The sequence below is a fragment of the Rhinolophus sinicus genome, linkage group LG11, assembly GCF_036562045.2.
Source record: "Rhinolophus sinicus isolate RSC01 linkage group LG11, ASM3656204v1, whole genome shotgun sequence".
NCBI classification, from domain to species: Eukaryota; Metazoa; Chordata; class Mammalia; order Chiroptera; family Rhinolophidae; genus Rhinolophus; species Rhinolophus sinicus.
In genome coordinates, this window is record NC_133760.1 from 50,052,509 (window position 1) to 50,069,322 (window position 16,814).

General features: G+C 56.4%; 1 protein-coding gene and 1 long non-coding RNA gene across 2 annotated transcripts; one reads left to right on the plus strand and one right to left on the minus strand.

Moving 5' to 3' along the window:
- Nucleotides 1-4,348: 4,348 nt before the first annotated feature.
- On the plus strand, nt 4,349-10,531 carry LOC141567540 (uncharacterized). Its single transcript, XR_012490263.1, has 3 exons — nt 4,349-4,967; nt 9,377-9,685; nt 10,226-10,531. It is a non-coding gene; the product is annotated as an uncharacterized LOC141567540 (long non-coding RNA).
- On the minus strand, nt 4,959-14,934 carry DBNDD1 (dysbindin domain containing 1). Its single transcript, XM_019740536.2, has 4 exons — nt 14,553-14,934; nt 7,409-7,552; nt 6,961-7,101; nt 4,959-6,263 (listed from the first exon to the last, which is right to left on the minus strand). Exons 1-4 carry the CDS (start codon nt 14,743-14,745, stop codon nt 6,106-6,108), a joined length of 636 nt encoding a protein of 211 aa, XP_019596095.2. The 5' UTR covers nt 14,746-14,934; the 3' UTR covers nt 4,959-6,105.
- Between the last annotated feature and the right edge of the window lie 1,880 nt (nt 14,935-16,814).

Genomic DNA, 16,814 nt, shown 5'->3' on the forward strand with positions numbered 1-16,814 from the left:
GTATATTGGGGAAGAGTAAGCTTTCCAGGGCCCATCAGCTCAAAAAGTCTTGTCCTTTAATCTAGTTGTGGAGGGCACAGCTCAGGTCCAAGTCCAGCCGCCACTTTAAATCTTTAGTTGCAGGGGGTGCAGCCCACTATCCCATGCGGGAATCGAACTGGCAACCTTATTGAGAGCTCATGCTCTAACCAACTGAGCCATCCAGCCACCCCCGAAGGTTGCTTTATTTTTGTATTGATACATACCATGTGTCAGTGATCACATTGATTTTTTTTTCCTAATACACTAAATGTGAAGATTTTTCATGTTGATCCAGTGTGTGATCTGACCCCAGCACTGGGCAGGACACAGGAGACAGCGGCAGCCATAGTTGCTGGAGGTTCTCCTTGGACAAAGCACACCAGGGCACTGATGGTGGCCGTTTCTCCTTTGCAGGTCAGGTGCTGATACTTCTGATGCTTGCAACGAAGCAGCCCTGACTGTTGCCTGCCACCTGAGGCTTTCTGTCCAGGACCTGCGCTTTGTGCAGGCTATTGACAGGGTCATTGAGGGTGAACCAGGCGGCCCTGGGGAGGGCACGTTTGCAGCTCTGAGGTGCAGCACGCTCACCTGGGGCCCCAGCTCACTTCACATGGGAATTGGGAATCGGAGGTGGTTTCCCAAACCAGCATTTGGGACCTGGGCTCTGCCGACAGCCTTGTGCATCTTCCAGAGCCACACTGAGACACAGAGATGGGACTTCCACCTGGGTCTTCCTGCCCGGCCCGTGCACTGTCAGTGGTGATGCTGGTGTGTGTGCTTGTGAGGGCTCTGCCCACGTCTTCAGCTCAGTAGCTTGGAGAGCTGTGGTCAGTTGGGTGAAGGTCTCCCGAGTGCCTTCCCAGGGGTGGAGAGCAGGCAGGTGTCCACATGGCCAGTAACTGTCCTTCGTGGTCCAGCCCCAGGGCTGTGAGAACTGGCAGGCAGCAGGTTGGCGACACTGCTTTGTCCTTGTTTAACTTGACTGACCTGTAACATGTTTAGAGAAGCACTCAGAGTACTGAGTAGCCCTAGGCCAGCACTGCAGGCCTGGAGGGGTCCTGGTGGCTCTGACGCATTGGCCAGTCATCCAGCCAGCTCAGCACGAGTTCTTTGTCCCTTTCTGTGCCCCGTCATTTATCTGTTAGCTGGGTTATAGGAGGGCTTTGAGAGTCACTCCTTGTCTCCCCATGCTTCTGGCATCATCTTGTCAGGTCACAGAAAGTAGCAAATTCCGCTGTCTTGAAAACGCCTCCTGACACAGCCCAATGTGTGCAGTGTGTGGGGACAGGCACCAGGCTGGGGATCTGCCTGGCCGAACAGAGGCTCCTGCCAGCCCCCCACATGCCCTGAGTGCAGGGCAGGCACTTGGCACCCACTTCCCAGCTGTCTGTCCCTCCTGTGCTTCTTAACTCACCTGGGATTTGACTTCTCGGCCTGGAGAGGAAGACACAGGTCCTATAGCCAAGTGAGAAGACAACGGAGGCCATGAGCCTGACACGCAGTGATGGGCTGGTTCCTGGAGCACGAGACTGCCTGCTGAAGGTCAGTCTCGCCGGCCAGCCTGTCTGCAGTGCGGCCGCCTCTACCCCAGCTCAGCCCTGGGTCTCCGGGCCTGAGTGCTCACCCTGCGGGTGTCTGTGCAGCCTGTGGTCATGTGGGCAGTTACATTCTAGGTGGTGGCCCTTTCATACTGCTTTTCAAGGAATGTAATGGTCTAGAATTTGTCGAAAGATTCCTTAGTGGGTGGGTAGGCAGAAGAGGGGGTGTTGACTCCATTTGGGGCCTGGGCACCAGCCACCTGACACCCTAGAGGTTTGATGTTAAACAGCCTTTGCTCCTAGGCTTTGGACCTGGTGGTCGGCTCCTCCAGCTTCTTTGGGACAGGTGAGATGGAGGTGGTTTCCATAGTCATCCTCAAGGTGACCCCTGGTCGGAGGAGGTGTCCAGAGGTCACATTTCCTCTCATACTCTTGCAGAAACACCAACGATCAAAGCTTGGCTATGTTGGTCTGCCATGCTCCAGGGGCGACCCCTGGAGGGGGTGGGGGTCCACATGGGGCATGCTGAAGGCAACACCCACCTGTGCCTTATAGGTGTCTGCTCTCCGGGGACTGGACCTGGCTACATGCGGCGCTTGCCCAGAGAGTGGGCATCTGTACACGCAGGAGCAGCTTTTGCCCTTCGCCTACGTGTATGCCATGCTGGGGGGCACAGTGGCTGAGCAGCTGTTCTTTGGGCAGATCCCCACGGAGGCCAGGACACCTTGAGGACAGTCACCCAGAGCGCCTCGGCCCAGGCAAAGGGCAGTGACCCCAGGCTCACCCTTGGCTCCTCAGTCGCTCCCAGGTGCAGTTTGGGATGAGGGGAAAGCTGGGACAGGTGTCCTTCGACTTTCCCCGACAAGATGAGATGCTGGTGGAGGGGCCATCCAGCAAGACCACTGCCCAGCTCATCCGCGTTTCATTGGCTGCGCCCACAAGCGGACACTGGGCCGAGAAAGTGGACGAGGCAAGAATGGCCGGTGCCTGTAGGGTTTGGGCTCACCTTTGATGGTGTCTTCCGTCTTGGGAGTGGTATCCGCGCTTTGCAGATGGTCAGGCAGCTGCTGGGGAGAGGTCTTGGGGAAGGTTGACGTGGTGGAGCTGGGCCTCCGCCCTTCGCGGAGGAGTCCACCTTCGCTGAGCTTGTGGGCGGCACCGGAAGGCAGCCTGGGAGAGGCACACAGAGCAGTGGGCAGGACAGCCCAGCTTAGCGGCTCTGCCTGGAAAGCAGCTTCCAGGAACGCGGAGAACAAATGAAAACACGTACAGCTGCAAACAGGCGTTTTATATACGGGTACTCTGAGCCCTCAGGGGTCCTGGCACCAGAACGTGCCCTGCCACCTGGCAGCCGAGGGAGGGACTTTCATGGCCTCCGATGAGGTGGACAGTGCCTCAGGGAGACGCCCAAGTGCTGGCCACCTTATTGCCCCAAGGAGAACATGCTTTTCGCTCAGTTGAAAAATCCTCAAGATTTGGTGAACTGGCAGAATTAAGAAAAAAAAGATATAAGCCAGTTGTCAAGGGAAAGTGTTAGATTTTTAAAGTAGTGTTTGGGTTGGTGGAATGCCTGTCAGTCATGGAGGAAACTGCCCCTCTTGCAGGCGTGCAATTGAGGGGAGGATGGGAGCCTTGAGGGACCCCCAGCGCCTGGGCACAGGCAGCACTGCTGTTCACCAGAGCGGGCGCCTGAAGACCATGGGGCACCTGGCCTTAATTTCCTTCTCCAGGACGCTGCATTCCCTGTGGCCCCTTTGGTTAGAATTACCAAGAGGCAGCAGCTGGTCCCCGTAGGCTGCTGTCAGCGCCACTTTATGAACGTTCTTCCTGGTGTCGGGCAGCTGCCAGTTCTGGTGGTGACCTGCAGGTTGGGCCTGCAGCGCAATCAGCATCCTGGGAGCCTGGGACCTCGTGGGAATGTCCCTGAGCGTGTGTGCTCCAGCGCACAGGCTGCCTCCCACACTCGTCCCAAACACAGTAGTAATTTGGTCAGCTGCTGCCTGCAGGTGGCTGGGTCACCCAGACACCCTTTCTCCCCCAGACTGCTGCTGGGGCGTTCACTCACTGCCCCACTGCTCTCAGCCGGCCAAGACCAGACTGGGACTTGGTCTAAAATTTTCCGGACTGTTTGTTATAGTTGCTTCAAAAATAGAATTTCCAGGGCCGGGCCCGGTGGCTCAGGCGCTTAGAGCTCCATGCTCCTAACTCCGAAGGCTGCCGGTTCAATTCCCACATGGGCCAGTGGGCTCTCAACCACAAGGTTGCCAGTTCAACTCCTCGAGTCCCGCAAGGGATGGTGGGCTGTGCCCCCTGCAACTAGCAACGGCAACTGGACCTGGAGCTGAGCTGTGCCCTCCACAACTAAGACTGAAAGAACAACAACTTGAAACTGAACAGCACCCTCCACAACTGAGATTGAAAGGACAACAACTTGACTTTGGAAAAAAGACCTGGAAGTACACACTGTTGTCCAATAAAGTCCTGTTCCCCTTCCCCAATAAAATCTTAAAAAAAAAATAAAAAATAGAATTTCCAACTTGGGACAAACACTTCCGACTTCTGTTGTCTGTAAAACATGCATAGTCGTGTTTTTCAAGTATCTAGGGCTCACCCTGTCATGCTGCCTCCACCAAACTCAGCCTCTACTAGCTGGTCTGTTGGGGTCCTGTCTCAGGGCTCCCACTGTTGGAGGTGGGGGTGCTCTCCTCTACCCCAAGAAGGCCCACCCGTGGTGTCCAGAGCCTGGGGGTCTGTTCCTTCTGAAGTTGAACACAGCTCCTCCCCAGGGTTCAGGGCACAGCCCCGGCCACACCTGGGCGTTCCCACCACCCCTGGTGACATCCCCTGCCTGCAGCACCCTTATTGCCGTGCCCCCTTTCCTCCGCTCCTTCACCCTCTCACCCTGTTTGGGCCATCGCACCTCCTGGGTGTACTCGCCACCAGCTGAGTCGGTTCCTGGGACCATGGGCAGAGGATACCTGGCTGAGAATCTTCCATGAGGGAAGCTCAGGGTTCCAGAAACCACTTGGCACGGTGCCCTGGGCCTTTCTCTGGGCCCTTCTTTCACAGGGGATTGAAATGGTTGGAGTTTTGGCCTTGAGGTCCTGGAAACCCGCCCCGGTCTGGGAAGCGGCTCATCAGGGAGCACCTGGTGCCTCACGCTGCCTGGGCTTGTGTGGGGGCAGGGTGTTCACCTAATGACTGGAGATCCAGGACAATTCTCCCTGAAATGTGACCCGAATAAGCAGTGCAGAGTACAGCACAGCAGGGCGCCCAGTGGCTTCAGCTGGACAAACAACAGAGCAGGGAGCTGGCTCCTGGAGCAGCCAGCCCGCCCCCTGGCATGCACCCTGGAGCTCTGGTGACAGATACAAAGGAAGAGACGGCGTTGGGCCTCACTTAGGACAGGTGACATTTTAATCCTATTTTTTGTAATTGAACTCTGCGGAAGCTGAAGCGGGAAGGATGAAAATTGGGAAGAGGACCCCAGTGGGTGGGGTGGGTGGGGCATGCGGCCAACCTTATGGGGTCAGTTTTAAGTTAAATTCTAAACTGCCTGGTGAACACCGTGTCGCTCCTTGCGTGTGGAGGGAGCCGGCAGTGTCCCTCAGATCCCTGGCATGCCCAGCAAACTCCTACCTTTCTGAACCAATGTTCCCCGCGGGGACTGGCCTTAAGCCTGCACATGGGCCCAGCGCATGCCCAGCGCATCTGTGGAGGAGCCAGTTTCCTTCCCCAGAAACGTTTCTGGGGAATAGGTCAGGGCAGGTTGGCTTGGTGACAACAAGCAAGCTCACACATTTACTTTAAAACTGATCTTGGAGTCGCAGTTGTTCCAGAACCCATTCTGTCCATGAAAAGCAGTGATGGGGGCTAGGGCTGTGCCCAGATCCCCTCACATCCCCAACTCCCCTCGGGCCGTTCCGCCCCAGACCAGGATGCTGGCTGCGGACACAAACCCACGCATGTGCGTACCAGGCTGTAGGGATGTGTCATGGGTGCTGGATGGGGAGAAGGCGAACACGCCCGCCCCTGCCCCTCCCCCTCAAGTAGCCTGAAGCTGTCCTGCCATGTTTGGTGTTCTGAACTAAGGAGGCTGGGCCTGGCTGTCTCACAGGGTCTTAGGGCCTTGGGAGGGGACCCTGGTGCCGGCAGTGCTCCCTGTGTGGCAGAAAGGGTCGGGGTTGAAACCAAGGTGGCACTTTTCAGGACTGAGTTCCCCAACCATGTACTTGGCTGGACAACAGAACATCCTCTGGGCTGGAACTCGATGTGGCACTCACACCAGAAGCCTGAGACCCCCAGGGCTGTGCAGAGCGGCGGTCCCCTGCTCAGGTCCCCCCTCACCTGGCACCCATTTGGCAATCTTGTAACAGACAAGAGCACCAGTCCTGCAGACAAGTCTCCAGAAGGCCCAGGCCACTCCCGTCTCCTCCTGGGCACTACCAGGGCCTGGGAAGGAGCTGGACGTAAGGCCACTGGGCTGTGCTTGTGCTGGAGTGTGGGGGCCACTCTGTCCGCTCTCCCCCACCTCGGCCTGGCTGTCCTAGTCCTCCTTGGGCCTCTCCACAGTGAGAACTGTGTCCACAGTTAGTGTCTGTCGCTCAGGGTCGCCGAGGGGCTGCTTCTCGCGGTTCTGCTCGGCCCTTGCACGTGTCCAGGAAGGGGATCGCAGACAGCTGGCCCGGGGCAGTGGGTGCAGGCCTGGGGAACATGGGTGGGTCAGTATGGTCTGGGGTCCTGGTTCTCTCCTGCAGCTACTGGGCTGGACCAGTGTGTGCCTCCAACACGGGGTCCAGACACACACTGGGGGTCCCCTGAGCGCCAGGTTACCAGCAATGTGGATGTGTGGGTCTGGGTGTAGCCGAGCAGCCGACCACCCCTTGCTCCCACATGGCTGGGGTCTGAGCCCCCCGACTCCATCTGTGTGGGAGGTGAGCGGGACAGGAGGGCCTGGGCCCACCCACCCACTGGCTGCCATTCTAAGGTCTTCAGGGTCTTAGGCCAAGGGTGCCGTTTCCTTGGGAACCAAAGGGGAAACTGAGTCAGCCTGAGTTGAGGAGGGGCCAGGGCAGGCAAATGGCACCCCCTCTGTGCTTGGCTTAACTTGTAATTAAATACACATTTCGTAAACTCTAACGTCAGTGGGTCTGTGGCTTTGGCCTTTTGTTGGAGTTTGAAAAGCAAAATTGAGGGTTAGCTGTAATAGGGAAATTCCTTATAAAGCGGCACACAGGTATGTGGAATGCAGAAATGCTGAATAAAATAGTGCAGTGCTGACAAATGTGCATTTAAACATATTGAGATAAAATTATTTTCAAAAGTAGGGGTTTGCAGGGAGCAGTGTTTGGTGGTCTCGGGCCCCAGGACCTGCCCCCCAGCGCCCCACTGCCAGCCGCACCTGCTGGTGACTCGCTGGTCAGCTGCTCGTCGTCCGAGTCGGCAAAGACCTCGGCCAGCTCCTGGTCGGACATGTCGGTCAGCTCGGTGAGGTCCAGGAGGTCAAAGTGCACCTCCAGGGAGGAGACGCTGCTCAGGGGCTCTGGGGGCAGGGGGCTTGTCATTGGCACAGCCTCCTCAAGAGTCCCCCAGGCCCAGGAAAGAACCAGAGCTCTGGGTAAAGCCCAGCCAGGCCCCCAACTCTGCTCCCCACAGTCAAGACTGAACGCCCTCTAGGGTCCCCCATTTTACAGATTGTACAACTGAGGCCCAGAGAGCCAAAGCTTTAGGAAGAGCTCGGTGCCCACCATGCCTGGGGCATGTTTGGACAGGATGAGGACCCTGCTCCCCATGTCCTGGGGGGCTTGCAGGTCCCCATGGAGAGTGCCAGGCAGGTAAGCCATACTTACGCCTCCGTTCTGAGACCTGCAGGAGCCCTGGTGCCAGTGTTGGGGTGCCCACATCCTCCACCACGGGCGAGTGGCAGCTGTCCCCCGTCTCATGGGCCGTGGTGCCCAGGGTAGCCTGTGGCACCACAGCCTCCTGAGCTATTTCTGCAAAAGACAGAATGTGTTACCTGGGAGGAGACATGGGGGCTCCCCATCCAGCGGACACAGGTGGTGAGGACTGGAGAAGTTGACTCATGGGCCCTCCTTTGAGGTGCTGGGCAGGACTGGGGTGCTCCAGGTGGCCTAGGCCAGGGTCCTGCACCGAGGGTGAGGCCTACTGTGGAAGAGGAGGCTATGGACGGCCTCCAGACCCTGGCCCTGATCACTTGAGCTAGAATGAACGCAGGCCATGCAGGTGTCACGTGGACTTCCTCGCTGGTCCCATCACCTCAGATCCCCCAGTGACCCGACACTGTCACCTGTCCCCACTTTGGTCCAACCAGGGGCCAGTGGTCACTCCTGCATTTCCTTGCCCTGTGTTGCCCTTTGAACCCACACAGCCCCACTTGCCTGTCTGTCCTCTGTGGACCGACTGCTTTCAGAGAACCTTCTACATGACCGCTCCATTGCGAGTTACAGAACGGGGGAGCGGCACACCCCCTGCCACCAACTTCACCTCACAGTTGGGACGATGTTCCTCCAGGTCTTTTCTGTACAGTTAGTTTCCTTGAAAAATGCGATTGCTCATTTTTCATATCTTACAATGTTTTTGTGTACGATGAGAGCAGGAGGCCCTCGTGGATCTCCTTGGTGGAGACTGCCAGAGATGAGAGCAGTGTCCCCAGGAGCTCCAACCACGCCTTCCGCTGCTCTCCAGCCACACCCCTCCATCCGCACCTGCAGAGCCTGCCTGCACATCACTGCCCTCTCCTGGAACCCGCAGCCGAGCAGCTGCGCAGTGAAGACTTGAGTGGACGAGGACCGGGTGCCCCTCCGCCGTGCTCTGCACCCATTCTTGTCCGGCAACTGGATGCTGAGAGCTGGGTGTGGATGGAGCTCAAGGAGCAGCTGCCTCGACTGGCGCGCTGAAGGGAGCCCATCTGGGGCCCCCTGTGCCAACAGCTGCCTGTGAGGGGTGGGACCGACAGTGTGGACAGCAGCCTGGATACCGCCATGCCGGACATGTGCGTCTGGAGAGTCCCTAGCTGAGTGGGAACATGACATGGGCTCACAGCTGCAGGGTGGCAGGGCCATGCTGGCCTCTAGGAGGGCACCACCCTCCCTGGAAGTGTGGCTGAGGGAGGGCGGACCTGCTGACTGGCAGCCTGTGAAGCTTTGCACCATGCTGTGTCACCACATGGGGCCTGGGCCTGGATCCGGTTCCCACCTCTGCCGCATTTGCAATGTGGCTTCTCAGCTTCCTTGGCGGGTAGAATTACACCCACCCCTGTCCTGGCCCACAGCCCAGCAAGGACACCGTCCTGCCCAGAGGACACTTAGAGATGTGACTTGGACCCCTCTCTGGGCTGAGGGAGTGGGAGCCTCTGCCTGGAAGCTCAGACCAGCTGTCTGAGAGTCCCTGCTCAGCGTCCAGGAAGTCTTTGGTGGAAGTGGGGTGGGGGGCTTTATTCAGCAGGACACTTTGTCTTCTCATCGGGGTGTGGGGGGTGGCACTGTGGTACACGCATCCTGCTGGCCTATACTGTGGCCCCAGTTCTGAGACGCACCTACACAGGTGGCCTGTGATGGTGGGTGACTGGGCTTGGGGCTCAGGGCACGTGGCTCTCGGGTAATGACACAGTGTTCTCATACTTGGTCAGTGCTCGGCACAGCCCAGGCACTTTGTTTTTCAACTAACATCACAACCAGCTATGAGGGAGGGACACTGAGTTTTGTGTTTTTGAGATGTGGCTCTGAGTGGCCCTACTCGTCCCAGGCACACAGCACAGGATGAGCTCTCAGTCATCACCTGCCGACCTCTGTCCCCAGGTCATGCCACAGGGCTGGAAATGGGCCAGAAGAGGGAGAACCCTGGCCTTGTGCCCACCAGGAAGCTGGTGTAGGTATCCTGGGCCCCAACCCAGATGGAAGTAGACTTCTGAAAGAAAGTGGGACAGAGGCTCTGTCTGCTCACAGTGCTCTGTCTCTGTGTTGCTGGGTGGAGCCTCTCATCTAGAGAAAAAGGCATCCATCCATCCATCCATCCATCCATCCATCCATCCATCCATTTAACCATCATCCAGCCAGCCAGCCAGTCCTCAAAGATTTCCTGAGCATCTACTCTGCAGCATGGACAAAGTAGGTAATTCCTGCCCTCTCAAGGGTGGGCAGTGCTGGGGAGCAGTGGGGGCTGTTTTCCTTTTTAGGGGAGGGGTCTGAAGGTGGGTGGGAGCTGTGCCATACCTGAGGGCAGGAGGGGGCGCACAGCTGGCTGCTACTCTGAGTACACTGGGGGAAGCTGCTGAAGTGCTTTGAGCTGAGTGGGACAGCATCTACTTGCATTTTGGGGGGAACGCCGTCCAGGTGGGAAGGATGAGGTCCACAGGTGCTGAGATGGGGGGCCAAGCCGGACCTTAGCCAAACAGCACACACCTTCCCCATCTTGTGGGGGAGGGGGGTTGGGAGCATCGATACGCCTCATTACAGATCTTGGGACGCAGGGGCCTCGGAAAGCCCCTGGAACAGATCCCCACAGGCAGAGTGGCCTGTTGCACTGACTATAAGAAGCAGCTTTTATCAACTTCCAACATCTCTGGAACAGCAAAGCATCTGTGTTTTGGAGTCAACGCAATAAGATATGTGTCTAGTTTTTTATTTTGTTCTCTCTCCCTTTGGCAGTGGCCTGGTCTTTATAAATCCTGGTGCCCTGGCCTGTGTCAAAGCTGTGAGGGGAGGAAAAAGAAGATATAACTTCTGCCGTCAAGGACACGGACCTTTTGGCTAGAAGAAAGTAATGGAAATAGGAGAATAAGAGTCAAAATGGCGGGTGGCTCAGGCGGTTAGAGCTCCATGCTCCTAACTCCGAAGGCTGCCGGTTCGATTCCCACATGGGCCAGTGGGCTCTCAACCACAAAGTTGCCAGTTCAATTCCTCGACTCCCGGGGATGGTGGGCAGCGCCCCCTGCAACTAAAATTGAACACGGCACCTTGAGCTGAGCTGCTGCTGAGCTCCCGGATGGCTCAGTTCCGGAAGGCTCAGTTCCGGATGGCTCAGTTGGTTGGAATGTGTCCTCTCAACCACAAGGTTGCCGGTTCGACTCCCGCAAGGGATGGTGGGCTGTGCCTCCTGCAACTAGCAACTAGCAACGCCAACTGGACCCAGAGCTGAGCTGCGCCCCTCCACAACTAAGACTGAAAGGACAACAACTTGACTTGGAAGAAAGTCCTGGAAGTACATACTGTTCCCCAATGAAGTACTGCTCCCCTTCCCCAATAAAATCTTTAAAAAAAAAAAAAAAGAAAAAGAGTGAAAAATGCCAGTGCAGGTACCAGGGATGCAGTAGGGGGAGGGGTTGATTTGGCATGCAAATTGGTATGGCCACTGTAGTCCCTCAAGCTATTAAATGTAGAGTTACCACGTGATCCAGCAGTTCCACTCCTACACTTAAACCCATAAGAACTGAGCATGTATCTACACAAGCACCTGTACACGAATGTCCATGCTGCATTATTGATAGGAGGCAAATGTGGAATCAAACCCAAATGACCATCAATGGATGCATAAACAAACGTGGTCCATCCACACAATGACATACTATCCAGCCATGAAAAGGATCACAGCACTGATACAAGACACAACATGGGTGACCTTGAAAACATGGCGAGTGCAAGAAGCCAGTCACAAAAGGCCACATGTTATGACTCCATTTATCCAGCTTTCCAGAATGGGCAAATCTATAGAGAGTAGAGAGTAAATTAGAAAAGACACAGAAAGATGATTGGCGGTTGCCAGGGGCTGGGGTGTGTAGCGGAATGGGGAGTGACTGCTACTGGTTTCTTTTTGAAGTGATATATTCTAAATGAAGGTGATAGTGATGGTTGCACAACTTTTTGAAAACATATGCTCCTTGACCTGTGATGGGTTACGTCCCTGATAAACCCAGTGTAATTTGAAAATGTAAGTCACAGAGGCGTGTAATACACCTCACCTACTGAACATCACAGCTTAGCCCAGCCCACCTCCCACGTGCTCATTAGCCTGCCTGCAGGTCATGAGAGAGTATCGCATAGTGTTCCTCCTGGAAAAGGCCCAAACTCAACATTCAAAGACCTTTGCACTGCGGATCACTGTGGGCCATTGTAAAGTTGATACATCATTGAGTTGAACCACCATAAGTCGGGGACCATGTGTATACTAACAGCACTGAATTGTATACTTCAAAAGGCTGAAGTTTGTGATATGTGAATTATATTTCAATTTAAAGAAGCCCTCAAACAAAGGTTGATTTGGGCTGGAGTTGAAGGGCAAAGTCAGGAGGACTTAGTGCACGCGCTAACATATGCTGTGCACGCACCAGGCACCAGGCTCAGAGGCTGGGAGTGGGTGTGAGAAGTGTGAGCACCAGGGCCTAGGAACGGTCCTAGCACGCAGCAGGTGCACCATAAATGTTTGTTGAATGAATAAGCCCACGACCCCATGCTACAGTTAATAGGCAGCTGTCTGATACCTTGTAGGACAAAGGGACACATTCTCCACAGATGAGACCCACTGACCTTCCTGGGTGTGGAGCAAATACTGGTGTCATAGGCAGGCACAAGTGGCGTGCTTTGCAGACTCACTGAGCCGCAAGCTGGGTGGGCTCAACAGCCCCCAGGAGGGCCGGCAAGAGGGAAAGCAATACCCTGGTCTCAGCCCAGTGCAGCCCCCTGTGTGGAGACTGGAGTTGGGGTGCCACCATCAGCCCCTACCCAGGGCGGATAGCTGATGTGAGTGGAGCCGATAGGGTTACCTTGTGCTATGCTGCTGACCTATTTTCCAGCACATTCGTGCCGAGAACTTGTCCCAAATCTCACGTTCCCTGCTGTGTGTCCAAGGCCTTGCACCAGCAACAAGGAGGCACTCTGCACATACCCACAAGTGAACAAACAAATTAATGAAGTGAATGAATGAATAATAAAAAACAAAATGGCTTCAGGAAGGGAGAAATGGTCACAGAGGTGGGGCTCCCATACCCCATTTCCCCAAACCATATCTCTGGATTCTGTGTCCCCCACCCCCCACCCCCAAGCATTTTGAAGCTGCTGGGTAGGCCCAGCCCAGGCTCAGGCTTCTCTGGGGGGGGGGGGAGTGGGTGGCTTGAACCCTGGTTTCCCAGAAGCAATAGTTGGGTCCCTTTAAGAAACACACTGTCCACCACACCCACACTCACTTCTCACTTTTGTGTCTGCACACTTTGGTAATTAAGAAATTGTTAATTTAGGTGCAAAAGTGGGATTTTAAATATGCTCTACAAAAACCGTATCTTTTAGAGATAATTTCAGAAATAATTATGGATGAAATAATATGTCTAGATTTGCTATAAATTGCTCCTGAAGGGAGCAGGGTAGTGGGGGAGGGCTTTACCATACTGCTTACGCGCTCGTGTGTGTGCTCCACAGGCTCGGAAATAAAGTTTCAAAAGTCAGTGAACTGAGAGAATGTCAGTTCACCCACACGTGACCTCCTGAGGTCCCATGGAGTGGAGATGACCAGCCTGCTGTGCATGCAGGAAATGGCTATGGGCTAACAGGTGAATCCAGAGTGTCCTGCCTCCCCCGCCCCACCACAGAACAGGCACTTGGCAGATACCTGTGTGTGCACTGAATGAGTCAGTCTGAGGCTGCCAGTGAGATTCAGAAACCGAGTTCAGCTCCTCCCCCATGGCCCTTCAGGGCAGGGGGCTGTCTCCACTGACAAGTGGACACACAAGCTCAGCCGGCGCCTGCTTTGCCCACGTCACAGCTCTGTGCTCCCAGCCCTTCTCCCTAAATCCTCCCCTACACATCCCCACAAAGCTGCCACTGGGAAGCAAAGGGTGGTGGTGGGTGTTTCTGGAACTGTCAGTTGTGAGAAAAAGCTGGATTCCTCCCACAAATGACAAAACAAAGAAAACCCACACCCACTCGCCCCTGTGTGTGTCTGGTGGTGCTTGCAGGGAGGGTCATAGGGGCCCCCAGACAGCCGTGTGTCACTCAGGCTACAAACAGTAGCGATGGACCCACTGCTTCCAGACACTTCCCACAACTAGCCCTTTGGGTTCCAGAGGAGGCCTCTGGTGTCACTGGGGGAGCCCTCGCGGGTCCTTGTGGGTCAGGGAATGGCTCGCTGGAACGGGACCTCCAGGAAAGCAAGGGTGCACCTGGGGCCTGACCAGGAAGGTGGGTGGCAGAGTCGTGCAGTTTGTATCCAAGTTCCCAGGCGGATGGCACCTACAAACCCTTCCTGAAAGGGCTTGAGACTGGGTTCCTACGGTTTCCTCCCACTACGGGAGAATCTCACCCGCTAGTCCCGGAGAGCTGACAGAGTGTGAGGAGGGGTCACTCGGTGCACACCTGCCCTCCCAGATGTGTGCTTCCCTGGGCCTCGCCCAGGCTGGCAACCCTGCATGCATGGGAGCCCCCCCCCCCCACGCCGTACCCCCTCTGAGAGCCTCCCTCGGCCGGGTGCTGCGCAGGGTTCCGGCCTCGGCCCCCTACCTCCCTACCGCCGCCTTAGCCCCTCGGAGCCGCTGCTGGGAGAACAAAGCAGACGCGCGTCCAGGAGAGCAGCGTCGCTCTCCATGCCTCGTCCACCGGGTCCCCAAACTCCGGCCCCGGCACGCCCCATCCTCTGCCTCCCGGATTCACGGCTCGGCGGCTGGGAAGGGTTCAGGAAGAAACTCTGGGCCACCTACCCAGGAGCACGCCAGGCACGGCTGCCGGGGCCGGGAGCGCGGAGGACGAGGGGGCGGGGACGCGGTCCGTGCGCCTCCAGCCCCGAGCTGCGGCGGATCCCGGCAGGTGCCCGCAGCCCGGTGCGGCGGACCAGGCTCCCCTTGGCTCGGCCGGGAGCAGCAGGGACCCGGAGCGGCGGATGGTCTTCGCGGCCCCCAAGCACGGAAGATGAGCGGGCACGGGAGAAGGGGCTGCGGATCGCTGCGGGGAAGGCGCAGCTCGGGGACTCCTGGGGGGTTGGGACCGCACTCACCTCCCGGGCCGGCGCCCTCCGGGGCCTCCATGCATCCCGCGGCGTCACCCGGTCGGGGCGACCCTGCTGCTGCTGCGGCGACTCGGCCCTGGATCCCGGCGCAGCGCATCGGGCAGCAGCCGGGGGGCCGCGGCGGCGGGGAGGAGCCCGCGGGGCGGGGCGCGCAGCTGCTCCGGGGCCCCGGCCTCCCCATCCTCCCCGCAGCCCCGCAGCACAGGTGCGGCCCCGCCCCGGTCCGCGCGCGCCCCCTGTCGTTCCGGGCCCTGCGGACCCCTGTTCTCTGCTCGCGGACCCGGGACCTGGCCGCAGCCTCCGACCCCTTTGCGCACACTCATCCCGCAGCCGCGCTGACTTCCGTCCATTTGTTCAGCCCGATATTTATGGGGCGCCAACTAGGAGCCGGCTCTTCACATAGGGAGAGGCAAGGGCGGGGCCAACCCTCGAGCGCCCATAAGCGTACAACTAACTGCACGTTGTAATAAATGTTATGAAGAAACACGGGGGGTGGAGGTGGGGGCGACTGCGTTTAAAGGCGAGGCCGGAAAGTGGGCGGTAGGAGATGAGGGCGGGCAGGAGGGCTCTCCTAGGAACCAAGGCGGGGTCTGGGCTTGCTGAGAGTACCGAAGGGTTTAACCAAGCCCCACCTCCAAACGCTGGGGCCGCACTAGTACTAGGACCGCACACAAGCAATGTCTCATTAATTCCCCCAGTGATCCTAAGAGGAGGATATTCTGGTTTTCCAGGTGAAGAAACCGAGCACAGAGAGGGTTGGTAACCCGATCAAGATGGCACAGCCAGACACTGACAGTCAGTAGTCCTGAACCCAAGGTCTGCACTTTGTATCATTTCACACATAGGTAAATACTTCACCGTTTAAGAGATTCTAGGCATTCTGACATCCAGGTCCCCCTGAGCAGTTTACCTGGACGACCAAGTAAGTGCGCATTAGGAAGAGCCAAACATTAGACAACATGGTCAGTGGTTTGTATGTATTAACATTTGCTCTGTGATTTTGTACGAAACTCAGATGCCATTTATCTGGGTTTCTGAGCTGCACAGCTTGATGCTGAATAAAAGTACCTTAAGCCACGCATGTGAAGAAAAGGCTCTTTTCTAAAAATCTGGACTGAGATCCAATATGAAAAGCACATGTTGCTGTGGGCCTTGTTGGGCTCTGCAGTCCATGCTGATGAACCAGGCCACACGACTGGTTTTGTAAGCAGTGAACACCCTGTCTGCTTATCTTGAGCTAACCCTTGCCTATCGCTTGCCCTTTTCGCTGAAAGGAATTATTGTTAATGTATGTATATAATTCAGGACTCCCAGCCAGACTTCCAAAGCAAACGCCAGTCAGCATGAGGCACCTAGCATATGGGGTCTGCAAAGTCACTGTTCAATAATAAGAATTATCCCACTGTGTTACCCAGCTACACTGCCTTGGCTGCGAAACCCCCTCTAGGAGGCCCCTGTCTCAAGGGAGGAGGCCCCTATCAGGCCAGTGGTGTCTGGCACTGACGTGCAGGCCCTTGGCTGCCCAGGCACCGTGACACGACCAGACCCCATAAAGGCCCCAGGGCCTACTGTAAGTCAGTCATGCTCTGTGCAACTGGCTGTCCCACTCCAAGAACAATCAGGGCTTGGGTGGACAAATAGGAAGCCCGTCAGGTCCATCAATGTGGCTCTCAGATCCCTGCCAGCTCCTGAGTGGCTGCCTGCGGTCTGGGTAAGCCCAGCTCATAGGGCGTACTCCTTCCCCCCCCTCCCTAGTGGGACAGGCAGACCCAGGCCTTTCTTCATTACTCACATTCTGTCCCCAATGCAACTCTCCAGGGGAGGAAGATTCTGGAATCTTCTGCATCTCCAAATAGATGGGGAAAAATGTCCCACTGCAAAACCAGTAGTTCTGAAGATGCTGGAGTTGATTGTGTGTGAAGATGGGCACCTGCTTGTGACAAGCTGTCTACCTTCTGGGTGACACAGAGTGCTACATGTGCTACATGCAGGTAATAGTGTGTTGGCAGGGATCAAATTGGCTTTGGAAATTATATATAAAATAGTTAGGAAAGGGACCTGGTAACTCATTTTTTTCTGCCTGCCCGGACCCCTCATGTAGAGGTTTCTAGTTTTCAATCACCCGGGAGCATGGGGCCACAGAAGAGGCCCCTTCAGGCAGAGCAGTTTATTTTTGTGAAGGGGATACTTACTGATGTTAAAACTTTGGAGCTAGGGGGCTGGCGTGGTGGCTCAGGCGGTTAGAGCTCC

What these genes read in the sequence shown, in the direction of transcription:
- DBNDD1 (XM_019740536.2), bottom strand. Translation starts at nt 14,745, where the DNA reads ATGGGGAGGCCGGGGCCCCGGAGCAGCTGCGCGCCCCGCCCCGCGGGC. An exon ending in GGAGGGCGCCGGCCCGGGAG is followed by an intron (nt 7,553 to 14,552) that starts GTGAGTGCGGTC and finishes TGTCTTTTGCAG; the next exon opens with AAATAGCTCAGGAGGCTGTG. An exon ending in GCAGGTCTCAGAACGGAGGC is followed by an intron (nt 7,102 to 7,408) that starts GTAAGTATGGCT and finishes CCCTGCCCCCAG; the next exon opens with AGCCCCTGAGCAGCGTCTCC.